The 14,057-nt window shown below is 42.5% G+C and overlaps 1 protein-coding gene across 6 annotated transcripts in view; it reads left to right on the top strand.

Moving 5' to 3' along the window:
- The first annotated feature begins 7,441 nt into the window (after positions 1 to 7,441).
- ATP11B (ATPase phospholipid transporting 11B (putative)) overlaps positions 7,442 to 14,057 on the top strand; it is a 66,069-nt gene continuing 59,453 nt past the window's right edge. For all 6 annotated transcript variants that reach the window (XM_071566470.1, XM_071566469.1, XM_071566467.1 and 3 more), the window contains exon 1: positions 7,442 to 7,693. In XM_071566470.1, coding sequence (XP_071422571.1) covers positions 7,667 to 7,693 — 27 coding nt within the window. In that variant the 5' untranslated portion in view covers positions 7,442 to 7,666. The remainder of the gene's footprint in view (positions 7,694 to 14,057) is intronic.

Genomic DNA, 14,057 nt, shown 5'->3' with positions numbered 1-14,057 from the left:
AGAATTAATTACGTAAATTATAAGCAATTTGCAGACAAATACAAAGAAATTAAATTAACTGGATAAATTATATGCTATGAACCACTCAGCTGTAATAGTTATCTTTTGCTAATGTGCACCCTTAGAAATGTTCAAAATAAAAGATACAGTTCCATAAAACTGATTTGAAAAAATAATTATAATTGTCATAAGCTTATTTAATTGAGATGTGGATTACCTTAAAAAGTTTTTGGTAAATGTATTAAGTAAATAAATTACAAAACATCCCCTGGAAATGTATCAGAAAACAAAATCACTGTCACTCTTTCCCTTGTTTTTCTGAGCCCAGCATTTAAATCTGCATTGGATACTGTCCCTCCTGGCCATTTTCATTGAGCCAGTGAAATAATTTTATATTGTAGCAGTGGCACAAATCCTAGGGTAAAATCAGAAATAGGGTCAGGTTGCCCAGAGGGAATTTAGTGTTCCAAAGTTAGAGCTGATTTATTACCAGTTAATTTGTTTATAGCTATCTTTGATATCTTCTGGCCACTTTGAATTATGCATTGTTGACATACCCTTGGCCAACTTTACTGATATTGATAAAACACTGAAAACAATAGATATTCAACTAAGGACAGGGTAAAAAATATTTAAAGACCTCTAGATTTGTTCCAATAGATGCTTCAACAGGGTGAGGCTTAACATCTTATAGCAATAGCATCAGTAAAGGACCTTTGCTGTGATCAAACATACAGTACAGGAAGCTGGCAGAAGGCTAAAAACCAGACTTCTCATTCCATGAGAACCATTATCAAATAAAAATGTGTGCTTTCAGAACAAGACAGGAGATTGGGAAACAAAAATATGTGAGGAAATCACAAAATATGGGAGATTTATAGATTTACAGCTGCAACAGGCCTAGATGGAGACAGTGAGACAGCAGAAAAGGGATTAGGATTAGGATTGCTTATGCACTTATATAACGTTTGTTCTAAATTTGATTACAGTACTCAGTAAAATGAGAACTCAGTATTCATCATGCCCAGCAAAAAACTTCACATGTCAGCATCATCATTTACATTTGCAAAAATAATTAGGTATCATTTGTAAAATGCTTTAATTATGGTAATCAGCCAATGTTTTGCTACACTTTGAAGACATAAAGCATTGTAGGAACTTCAGACAGAGCAGCCATATGTTTGTTTGTCTCATATGGCTGCAGGAACATCATCTGTCATGTTCACAGCTATTTTTTTTTGCTGTCTGCAGACACCACAGACATCCCTGCATGGCAGATTACTGTACCCTACTTCTAGAATAGTAGGCCACGAAGGGCTTTTTAAAAAATATTAAATATATACACAGACACTCTCAAATTTTGAGTATCCAGCTTCAGATTTATAAAGCTTAAGTACTAAGCCCTTCCTACAGTTTTAGTCATTCTGTAGTTAGTTCTGAAGTTTCACTCTGAAATTATAGACAGGTTTTAAAACCCCTGAGCCTACATGACTTTTCTTGAAGCTTAGCCAGAGGTGTCCTGTTGTCAGCAACTGTTTGGAGCCAGCATGGCTTTGCTGCTGGACAGACCCACACAGGAGATCTGCCTGGAGATGCAGAGGGGGTTATAACCACATGTGTTGACACTTGGTTTAAGTAGGAGGGGTAGTGGTGAAAGGAAAGCTGGTGGACAGATAGGTCCCATCATAAATAACAGCATTAATTTACAATATCAGATTAATATCAGATTAATTTACAACTTCTGCAGTGCCAAAAACGTTACTGTAATCACTGCATTGGAAGGAAGAAGTGTTTTTGTAAGCTTATTCTGTTTGGTAAATGCATTTGTTAAACCCTTTTGCTGTATAAAATGCATCTCTGTTAGCAAAAACTGCTTTTACAGCTGTACTAATGAACAGACCAGTGAGTGTTGAGTAAGTGCAAGCTAGTGATTTTGTCTTGATCTGTGAGACCTTCTCCTTCCTGCTGATATATCTGAAGCCTGTGCTCGTGGCCAGCATTGGCAAAGATCTTCTGCTTTGTCCTTTACAACCCAAGGAGGCTGTATCAGTTTTAGATGAGGCACTGAAATTTTCTTCACCTCTCCAAAGTGTCTCTCTTGTCCCTCCAAATTGTCTCTTCGTTGTTTCCTGAGGCATTCGTGTCACCCAGACAGGCCAGACCCACGTCCACCTGTTCATTCTCACACTATTGAAAAAGAAACAAACTCACTGGTACTGGGTAATATTCAGCATTTAACACTGATGTACATACTAAATGATGTGGAGTATCTGCTTCTCAGTTTAGGAGTGCTGAATTAAGACTCTCCTAAATTCTTTTGCCTCTACTCATTAGGGAAGAGCCTTGAAAAGGAGCCTCTGTAATCCCAGCTCGTTGCTTCTCCAAGAGGTAAAATCCATAGGCATCCATAGGTTTTCAGCATTCAAGCTGGCTACAACCCAGCCAACAGCACAGCAAGGAACACCTTCAGGAATATCTACTTCCTAATTGGAGTGCAGCTTAGGGACATGTCAACTCGCTTTATATGCACTAGCTCAAATACTAAAAAGCAGAACCCTGGAAATAAAAAATATGTTATGTTGGTTATGACAAGTTTTCTTCATATCTAAATCCCACAGATATATGTGACTGGTAAAGTCTGAACCAGAAAGTGCTCACAGAAAACTTTTATCTAATTCAGCAGTTTGTCCTCCAAGACATTGAAAACTGATGTTCTATGTGAGGGTGTTTGAAATCCTACTTCCCACTACCTGGAGAACATTCCATATAGTAGATGTTACAGTATTTTGGAATAAGCTGTTAAGCCAAGAGAGAGTGTGCAGCCATGAACAGAATTGCTATGTTCCTTGCCCACAAAGTTCTCAAACTTCTTTCCAAAGAAAAGCACCCAGGAGTGTTACTGTTTGTATTACAGTTGTCACAGTAGTGTCCCAGGAGATCAGTGTCAGGAGACCAACAGACTCGTCCCTGTGTTTATCCTCCAGAATTCAATCTTACTTTATCCACTCCATGGTCTTAAATGAGGTGCTACAAAGCATAAAAACCCCTCACCATAGAACATATTATGAGTATTTATTAAGAAATCCAAGCATTTAGATGCATCCTTTTCTGCCTGGCAATATTTTACAAAGGTTAACCATGAGGGAATGTGTAAATGCCAATAAACACTTGGGCTTACAAATTAGAAAAGTACATTTTTATGGCAAGTTGAGGATAAGAATGAATTAGTTGGAAAAATATATTTTTAGAAATCATTAAATAAAGAGAAAAAAAATCACATTTTATAAGGATATCCATGTTTATAATACAAAATAGCAAAATTATGTCAATGTCCGGAATAGAACAGCAATTAACTGACTTAACACATTTGCTCACTAAATCTTTGGTTTGCACTTTCCATCAAGACAGGGCCATTGGAGATGTTCCAAAGCTTATAAGCTGTGGATTCCAAAACTTATATATTTGTTTAAAAACAAACAAACAAAAAACAACAAAAGAAAGGAAAAAGGAGCATGAGCAGACAGGGTTTTACTCTTCATTCTGGTCATACTCAGCTTTATGAAGATAAGAGATGGCTTTCCAAGATTGTCTATTTCATCTAGTTGGGGACTGCTTCCCTGGGGAAAAAGAACAAAACAGAGAAAGCCACAAGGCAAACATTATGGTCTGCAGGCAACACGTAATTAACAAGTTAACAGTGGGGCTGAAAGGGAAGATGAACTCTAATGTTTTCCACAGCTTGGGGCCTTGCAAACTGGGTACCACTGATCTTCACTTGCATTTAGCAGGCCAGGTTATTTCACACTGCCAGGAGATGAGGCAAGTGCAGAGCATCTTTTCATGGATTGTGGTGCAGTGCAAAGTGCTCTGTGTGGGTGCAGGAGACTGGCAGGTTTGATCCTCTGTGTGCCACATGGAGCCCCTCACCTGCCACTCTGCAGTCTGGCTCTCATGAGCTGAATGTGTTGAGCAGAAGTTGAAGCTCTACACTGTAAACAAAGCTCTCAAGTGAAAAAAAAAAAAACAGTAACGGAAAGGTGAGGTTTTACGTCAGGATCCAGGTTTCAGCAACTGAGAGAAAGGGTAAGAAAAAGTAACAAAATAATGCATTATTGTGGAGATCCAGTAAGTGTCTTGGAAATGTCACCTTGTACATCCTGTAATTTAATCTGGTCTTATTTCTTGCAGGGCACAAAAAAGAAGTGACAAACTGCACACAAGGTTTTCCCTTATAAAGTTCAGTTCATTTTGTAACTCTTTTCCCCGCAGACTGGCTGCTCTAGGTAAGAATCCCCATGTGCCTTTAGATGAAGGGCCTTGTGACTGAAAATCAGCCTCTTATTATCTATATATAATGCTTCAGCCAGTAAATGAATACTTGTGGAAAGATGCCTTGAAGCATCTGTGTGTCTCAGGCAGCTCTTCTTCTCCATGGATTAGGAACAAAACAGGCATTTTTATAGCACACATTTTTAATTAGCACTCTAGTTATCTAAGTAAATAATGTATAGATTAAAATACTAATTTAAAGAAATGACAAAATATAACAAATATTACAAAATATTACAAGATATTTAATTAATGACTGAATTCTCCACTAGGAAAACTATATCTTAAGGAGTATCAATGCTTTTTGCTATACAAACCTACATCCCTGCTCCACACCTCTTAGGTTTTGCTGTTTTTCTGTTTGGCCCCAAAGGACAGAGGTGTTTTGCAGCTGCAGCACAAGACCTGGTGGCCCCAATGCCAGTGCAGCAGAGCACACCATCCCCTTTGCTATTGGGTGCCTTGTTTAGTTACCTGGGAACTGGGGTGGGGCTGGTTCACCCAGGGATGTGACAGGTGAAAGGGGGCAGCTACCAAACACTTCAAAGTATGAAAGGCAGAAATGCTGGAGGCAGCTCAACCCTCTGGCATCAGTGCTGCACTTCCATCTCATCTCATCGTGTACTAGATGTGGCCACACAACACGACAGCACTTCACCAGCTCCTGTTGAAGAATGGCCCCAAAACACCATTTAAGAATAATGGAAATCCATTAATGTCTTGCACAGGAACAAGCTCAGGGAGTGACATCAGCAGCCCCAGCATCAACTTGACAGTTACATGTTCAGGCAATAATTCTGTGGTTTCCAATGTTTAATTTTATAAACCTAGAAGTAAAACCATTGATTACATAAGAATTACTCATGCATATCTAATTAAAAGCTTGCTGGACCTAACATTTAAGTGTGTGTTTTGTGTTTGTGTACACATTTTTGTATCAGACAACATTTGTATCCTGATCTTGCTAAACAAACATTTTGAAATCGTTGCTCTCATTGATACTCAACTGGGGAGCTTGGAGTCTCATGAAGAGTGCTTGGGTGAGGGGTTAAACGTAATCTTCATATCAGAAGGTGACTTTTACTTCAGCAGTTGCTTTTTTTTCTGTATAAGCCAGCTGTGTGAATGCAGGTGAGGCTTCAGGGCAATATTTTAAAGTGGGATCTCTGATGTGGGAATCTTAATTCTTAACACAGTTGACCTTTGATTTGAGAAGTGCTGGAGTGTTACTGTCTAATCAATATCTGGCTTCACTGCTCTGCTTCAATTTTCTCTTCTGAAAACTATTTATCTCTCAAGGGTGAGATGAAACTTCATAAATGTCTAGTGTGGGCTTTTGAACAATTTAAAAGGTGCAAGGTTTTACTGGGCAGGATGGTAGGAAAGGATGTTATTCTGGTGGAATGTTGCTCTGTATTGGAAAAGGAATGCAGTCGGAGCATCTGCTGCACAGAGCAAAATAATGTCATCCTGTCAATATACGTTCATCCACTAAAATACACACTTCTTAAAGTGAAAAATACAAACTGCAGGGGCCAAATCACTTGCAAATTGCTTCCAAGTTTTGTCTGGTGAAATAGTATCATGACAGCAATGTGGAGCAGAAAGCGCAAAGCAGCTTTATGTAACACAACTGCAAGCCATGGAAACAGAGCCTTGCAGAAAGTGCAACTCACACTTGAATTTGGCAGGGACAGAGTGACAAATATACTTGCACTTCAGAGAAATGGCATAGGAATTTTAGTGTGTAGTGGTCAGGACCCTGTTCAACATCTGATGATAAAGAAGGAGCATGAATATTGAGTGTATCAGTTAAGCTGCTGGCTCAAGGCCACTCTCCAGGCAACGTGCCATAGCTATGAAATCACTCTGTTATTTTCGACTGCACATTAGATGAATAGGGTAGTGCAAGCTGTTTGAAACTCAGCTTTGATGTATTTAAATGTTTTGAAATAATGCCTAGCATTTAATACAGAGTTTTGTTCACATTAGCTTTCCAAAATGCCTGATAAAAATAATTTTATTCCCTGCTGTTTTAATGTTGTTTTTCTAATTAAATGCAGATGCTTAAACCATCAGCATTCACAAGATTCAGTTGTTCAGACATTATATCATCTATTTTAATCCTGAATTATGTTCTAAATTTCTAACTGAACACTGAAAACTATGGCAGATACGATTATGATTCGTTGCTATAAATCATAATTCCCTGGGAGCAAATGGGAGCAGCAGGAACAGTGCTCTTCACACACAAAACCACTTCTCTTTAAGTCAGTGTCAAAGTTGTCATTGCCTTCACTGAGAACTGTCTTTGGTCACAAATGCCCAGGTCTTTACTGCTTAAAATAATCTCCTTTAGCTCTTAGTCACACAGGCCCAGAAGCTGCAGACTTGTATCGGTGCGTCCAACTGTTTGGTGCTGTTTTCACAAGCAGAATCACAGAAATTGTTAGGGGTGGAAGGGGCCTCTGGAGATCATCGAATCGATCCCCACAGCCAAGGCAGGGTCACCTGGTGCAGGTGACAGGAACGTGCCCAGATGGGGAGACTTCTTCCAGTGTAAGACTTCAAAGAAATCCCTGCCTGACACAACACGTTCCCAGGGCCGTTCTGAGCAGATGTGGCGGTGCCGCAGCAAGAGCCGAGCGGGGCTGGGCCCTTTGGGGCCCTGCACGTTCTGCCCTCCGTGTGACCTCCAAGCGGGGCTGTGCAGCCTCTCACTGCAACCTGTGCACGCCTCGCACTTTCCAAGAAAGCAAATATAAAATAACCAAACCGGGACGCAGCTTCATTTCGGTAGAAGAGGGGAGTGTCAGACGCTTCAGGCTCTGGCTGAGGGCGCCGAGCTCTGACAGGGAGGTGGGATTTCGCCCAAATCCCTGCAAGAGCTGCTGGGACTCGGATCACTCGGGCCCACGCAGGGCTCTTGTGCCCCAGAGGCGGCACTTCGGGGCAGGGAAGCAACCGGGACCACCACGGGATGGACTATCACTGCTCTCCTACTCCTATCCTATCCTATCCCATCCCATCCCATCCCATCCCATCCCATCCCATCCCATCCCATCCCATCCCATCCCTCTCCCCGCCTCTCCGCCCTGACACGTCACTTCCCGGGGCGGCCGCAGCTCGGGGCGCCGCGGGGTGCGAGGCCGCGCTGTGATGGCGGCGGCGGGGCGGCGGCAGCGGCGGCTGCTCCTCGGGGCTGAGCCGCCCCTCTCCCGGCCCCGCGCCGCGGGCAGCGGCCGCGCCGGGCGGATCGCCTGAGGCGGCGGCGACAGCGGAGGGCGCGGCAGTGCCGGGAGAGCCCCGCGGGGGGGCCGCGACCCGCGCCCCGGGCATGCTGCGCTGGGTCCGGCAGCAGCTGGTAGGTGCCTCCCCCGAGCCCCGCACACCCCTGGACCCCGCACACTCCCCGGCCCCCCACACACTCTCCGGCCCCCCGCACTCCCTCGGCCCCGCACACCCGGGCCCTGCACACCCTCGGCCCCCCGCACTCCCTCGGCCGCGCACACTCTCCGGCCCCCCACACCCCCGAGCCCCGCACTCCTTCGGCCCCCCGCACACCCGGGCCCCGCACTCTCTCGGCCCGGCCCGGCCGCGCAGGAAGCGGGAGCGGGGCCAGCCCTTCCTTCCCCCTCAGGGAGACCCGCAGGCTCCGCTTGGGTCGTTGCTGTCGTTTATAAAAATATTATTTTCTCAAATTTTTAATTTTTATCGGAGGTCTTGGGGTGTTTCGTGGGGTTTTTTGATTTGTTTTGGTTTCCTTTTCTCGAAACCCCCCCCCTCGGCACGGGGGGCAGCGCGTTCCCCTTACCTGTGACCCCCCAAACTTCACGGAGAAATGACGGTGCCTTTTTCCCTGGACCGACACTGGGGAGATTCGCAGCTTCTTCCTCCTTCCCGTTGCGAAATCTCTCCAGCCTCTCGATCCCGACGTGTCTCGTCTGTTTCCCGGTCCCGGAGAGCTTCCAGCCGCTATGTGCGTGCAGAGCCTCTGAAAGTGACGGGAAAGGGAAGGGAAACATCCCTGACATGCCTTTGGCGGGGGAAGCCGCTTGGAAAGGCAGCGGTGAGAGGGTGTCTGTGCTGAGCAGGGGAACCGGCGGCCGAGGCTGTCCTGGCGCTGCTGCAGCATCGAGTTTTACTGTTTTGGTTTGCATTATTAGCCGGTTTCCTGCCCCGTCCAGCCTCGTTTCTCCTGCATTTTCCTGAAAAGAGAAATTCTTTCTAAATTATGTGTTTGTAATAGCTTTTTGTGTTCATTGGAATTGTCTTGCATCACAGGTGTTGCCCCAGGTTAGTACGAGAGCTTACATGAGTTAGGTTTTTGGATTTTGACGGTTAAAGTTTCTGCCTCACTAATGATTTTTTCGAGTTCTTGCATCACTTTAAAAAAAATGTATTTTTTCCACTGTTTCTTCCCTGACCTCGTTTCCCATGGCCCTGGATTTTCCAGTTCTATGTCTGAAGCACAGAGCTTGTGGGAATGGTCTCAGTGCCAGCCTGACAGTGCTCACTGGTTTGGTCCCACACCAAGAGTTACTGACCTGGAAATTAATTGCTCTGTTGGAGCTCTGGCTGCACTCTTGTGTTACAGTCATACACATGGTTTTTAGAAGAAAGCCTGTTTGGTGTGACATATTTGTTATTTTTTCCAGTTGAAGGTGGCTTGAGGTTTGTGTGTGTGGTTTTTAAAGCAGCATTATGCAGTCTTCTGTAGGGTTTAGATTAGGATGTATCAGTGCTAGCAATTTGTGTATCAAACACGGTTGGTTTTCTTGCCCCGAGTGCACTGACAGCTTTCCAGAAGTCTGTTTGCCCTTAATTGAAAGTAAAAGCTTAGTGTAACAAGGTGAGCAGTTAACTTGGCACTAGCAGGGTTTGTGCTTCTAAAGAAACTGATGGGAAATGACTGTTTAAAGCTTGCACTAGTTTTGGCAAAGGAGGATTAGTGTAGTAGAAAAATGGGGTAATGAAAGGTCAAGTTTCTTGAACAGACATTTAACTGTACTACTAAGGGGGGAAAAGAATTATTGCAATGATAGGAGTTTTGTGTTTTCTGTAGATGTCTCTGATGTTACTGGCTTGGTTGTTTGACAGCTCATAGAGATGAAAATGGCCTAAGATGGGTATCACACTGCATGTTTTTTCCTAGGAACACTCAGACAACTCATCCTGTGTGTCATTGTTGGTTTAGCATAGACCCCACCACACGTTTGCTTCTTCACATGGCTGTGATGTTTGGGTTCTGAAAGAATGTCAGAGGGCCGAGAATGTGGGGAAGGATGCTGACAAAATAACCAGAGTGAGTGGGAAGAGCGGGGTGAGGGAAATATCTGCATCAAAGGGTGCCAAAATTTATGTCTGATAGGAGAAGAGGGAATGTGTGGGTTTGGATGTCTTTAGAGCATGCATTTGTACCTGTACAAGGGGTTTTAAAAAAAGTGTTCTCATCCATACAGGAGGGTTGGAACCAGGCAAATATGTGGGAGAGATGTAAGTGGGATGTTGTAGTAATACAAAAGAATAACGTTGGTGTGCAAAAATGCTCGAAAAGTAGTAAGAGATTGGGGGAAGGGGGAGGGACTCGTACTTTGCTGAAGGTGATTTTAGGTGGTTACGCATGAAACCAGTGAATTGTTTTGCAACTTCTTATTTGTTTAAGGGACCAGTATTTCATATACTAAGTGCTCTCAGTGTGTATAGTCTAGAGAACTTGCATTTTCAAGAGTTGCGAAAGGGACAGGGAAAATGAAGCAGGTGATCTTAAAGTAATAAGAAGACCTGATATGGAGTTCTGATTATTTCAGCGAAGTTTTTTAAGTTGTAACTTTGCTGTGGAGATCTGTACATGCCTGTAGAGCTACTGAAAAGAATGACCAGTCCTCTGAGAAAAGACATGCTGAGAATGTAAGACTTCCTTCATCTTTATAATGGTCTTACAAGTCCATAACAGTTTTCTAACCGAGGTGGTTACATATTTTTTTCAGTGATTTGTTGTGTAAGAGAAATTGATGACAGTAATACTGTTGCTCAGTCCTCAGTGTGTATGTGGCATGAATTGTTTGGTATCTTGGCATTCAGTGTGTTGGTTTTTTTTTTACTCAGAAAGAATTCACACCACTCTGCAGAGACTGGTTTATCAGTTTTATTTCATCTATTGCTGTCCCATACTAAATGCTAGTTAATATTAGAAAGATACAGTTATCTAGCTAATAGTTGGGAGTACTGAAGTTTTAGTAATGAAAAAGGTAGGGACAAGTGGAGTTACAATTTGTGGCTTTGAGTAAAATGCCCTGAGGTATTTCAAAGACAAGCTTTGCTCAGGGAAGATGCTTGGATTCCAGCTCTATTACCTTGAGATCTGAGAAAGGCAGTAGGGCCCAGAGTTGCATAACCACACAGGCACTGCCAACTCTGCTTGGAAAAAGGAACTGGATAAACAACAGTTGATAGGAAGCATCACTAATACTCAGGAATAGTATACTGTGTTTTGTTTGCATTTCCAAATGTGATGGGTTAGATGACACAGCTAATCTGGGTGCAGCAGAGGGATGTGGTGCTTGCCCTGGACGAGTCTGTGCAGCACTGACACAAATGAGAGTACAAAGTGGCATTTGTAACACTCAGAGTCTTTCTGTTCCACTTCTAGTTTGGTGGGTTTGTGACAGTGTTTGGACTGTGCTAGTGTCCTGGTGATGCTCATGAACTGTGGGAGCTGTTGCAGCAGTTATTGACAGAAAGTAATGATACCTTCAGTTGTCTGGTCAGGTGGTATCCAAAAATCATGGTAGAATCCCTTTTTTATGTATGATTTTAGCGGCATAGTTTTAAACTATTAGTCCTGTCAGATGAAGAAGGGCCTCTGGATTTTTCTTCTAGTTGCTATTATGAGAGTTTGAGCCTTTTGATTTGTTATCTGTCAGCTCCACGACAAAGATACTTCATGGAGAAACTTCTAAGAACTGCCTGCCTCTTAGAAATGACAAGTCCAAGACAAGCAGAGTTGTGCTGTAGTTGGCAGAGGATCTTTACAGTTTGAGCCTCGGTGCTGTTGTGCACTGGTAACGTTTATGTGAGGTATTCAGGCAAACGCAGCTTTGCTATGTAACTGTAGGTCAAAAATAAAATGTAGTGATTGACCAGAAGACCTGGTTACCAGACTGTTTTATTTCATGGTTATAGGAACACTCAGACTGGGAATCATGTTGAGAGTTCATCTAGTCCAAAAGTTCTACATAGCCTGCATTGGGGGGTAATCACGGGGAGTGTTTTTGACTCTTTTGTTTTGGTAGTCCCTGTCACATCCCTTTCCTCCCCTTGCCTTCCAGGTGTTGGTATCTGTTAAGATGTTCTGAGAGAACAGATGGTATTTTGAGATAACAGGCAGCTATTGGCATTGTGAACAAGGTGGACAGCATTTGATCTCATTGTTTGCACTGGCATGTGTTTATTATTTTCACTTAATCATTTTGTCAAATGAATTGAATCCATACAGTTAACTCCCCCCTCTCTGCCCCCCAGTAATTCCTTGTATTTTTTTGAATGCCAAAAGTAGTTTAATCCTATGACAGAGAATCTGGTTTCTGAAATCACCTTGCTTTTCTGGAGTACAATTTTCCCCCTCTTATTAATCATTGAAGCCTCTTACCCTTTTTAGCTAAAATTAAGTATGTGTTTTTAATTTTATACTAGACAAATAAATGCATATTTTCTTGGAAGAGTTCCTGTGGTTCAGACTGCCCAGCGAATCCCTTGGGAATTGTCCCTGAAGGGTCAGCGAGGTGTGTGTGTGTCAGAGCACCCCGAAGGTCGCGCTGCTTTGGTGGAAGAGTTTGGGAGCTGGGGGTTAATGACTCCCCTCATGTAACTGCACAGGAGAAAATGTGGCCCTGTTTTTTCACTAGAGGTATTCTTTGATCTGCTGGACTAGTCCTGCTGTTGTGTTTGGGTCTTCTACCCTTATTTTCTTATATTCTGTGCCTGCTGAAGGCTGATCCGTTTGCAACACAGCGTGTTCCAAAGCTGCAGAGCCTGGCCCTGCCTTCAGCCAGCTGTCTGTTCCAAGGGGAGGCATCCGCTCTGGTCTGCCTGTGATTTTGAAGTCTTACCTCATAAAAATTAAACCCTAAATTTAAATATTGCCTACTGAAACCTAATCAGTCGAGTTGTGATGCTCTCTTTCAACAACCATTTTAAAAATGAGGAGCTCAGGGTTGTCTGATGTGCTGCCTTGCTGTGAGACTTGGATATCTTTTTTTTCTCCCTAGCCATGAGCCTTTTAAACAGCAAGTTTTTTCTTGTGCCAAATTTTCACTTCTCACTCAATAATATGGTTGCTTAATTGACTGTATTATATTCCTGCACTAACAGATCGTCTTCCCTTACAAACTACTGTCTATTTCTGGTTTACACAACTAAGGGAGCATAATATTATTTTGTTGACAAAGACCAAAAACTTTGTGTGTTCTGGTCAGTAGGAAGTGTCTGGTAGGATGAGGGGATGGTTCAGGGTGGATGCCTCTGCTTAGTGCTAAGAGATTGCTGCTGAACTATCACTAGAAAGTTCATAATCTAAGACACCTAAATATGTGCTGAATTTAATAACATTCAACATGTGTTTTGAATATTGTTGGTATTTGTTTTTCTAGTTTTACATGGGTTGGCTGACTTCATTAAAACTGACATTTGCTTTCCTTTGGGGTGAAGAAATAGGAGTTAGAGAAGAAAAATATAATAATGCATTTAAATTTCATTAAAAGCATCATGACTTGTGCCTTTCACTGGTGATATCTGCTGTCTCTTTTTCTTTCTTGTACTGCAGTGGCCTCAGTAATTATGACTGGTTTTGTAACTATTTCACCAGGAAAAAGGTACCTATATTATATCTCTCCAAAAATCTTTTTTAATTTATAGCACAAAATCTGTTTGTTAAGCCAGCAGGTGAAAACTGCAGCAAAATATACCTGATAAAGTGCCTCAGTAAATGCAAGGTCATATCTTCCAGCAAAACACAGGTGACATATTTGCAGCTAGACTTTTTTTAAAAATACAAACCTCTTTTCAGGTGCTGTTTTAAAAACTGCTTAGCAGTAGTACAGGCCTGGTAGAAAAGAGAGAAAGTAGGACCAACTGCTACACTGTGATTTTAAAAAACAAACCCCTGCAATTCCTTGGCCTCCCACGTGCAGTGACTTGAGAGGATTTTTTCCTTGTTTACTTTAAGCAAAAATAATCATGGGAGGGGAAAACTTTACTGCCAATGGGAAGGAGAGATAATAATGTAGACAAAAGGCAAACTGTTTTCATCCTGAAATATTTTACCAGGGAAAAAAGTTTAAAATGGCTTAGATGAAAAAAATATGTCTCATTATATATTGTTGCATTTTGTTCCTCCTTTGCACATTTTGTGCTGGTTTATGGGTGGCCGTGCCAGTTTTTGCAGATATTTACATCTGTTTGGAAAGAGAATTGCAGCTAAACAGAAAGGAAGCTTAAGATTTAGCAAGCTTTAAGGATAAACGAGTTTGTACACATGTCTGAAAGCAGGAGGTCAAACCGATACTTAGGTCATAAATCATATTTGAAATGGAATTAAAACTTAAAGTGCCATTCGATGGATGGAGTAGACTCAACACTGTGATGGTTGTACCGAGCAGGCTTTATCCAAGCATATTAAAAGGAAGATCCAGACAGTCCTAGCTATGAACTAAATTCTCTTCTGTGAA

This window comes from Pithys albifrons, chromosome 11 (genome assembly GCF_047495875.1).
Source record: "Pithys albifrons albifrons isolate INPA30051 chromosome 11, PitAlb_v1, whole genome shotgun sequence".
Taxonomy (NCBI): domain Eukaryota; kingdom Metazoa; phylum Chordata; class Aves; order Passeriformes; family Thamnophilidae; genus Pithys; species Pithys albifrons.
Note: the sequence above shows the minus strand (reverse complement) of the source record. Positions and strands in the feature narration are given on the sequence as shown.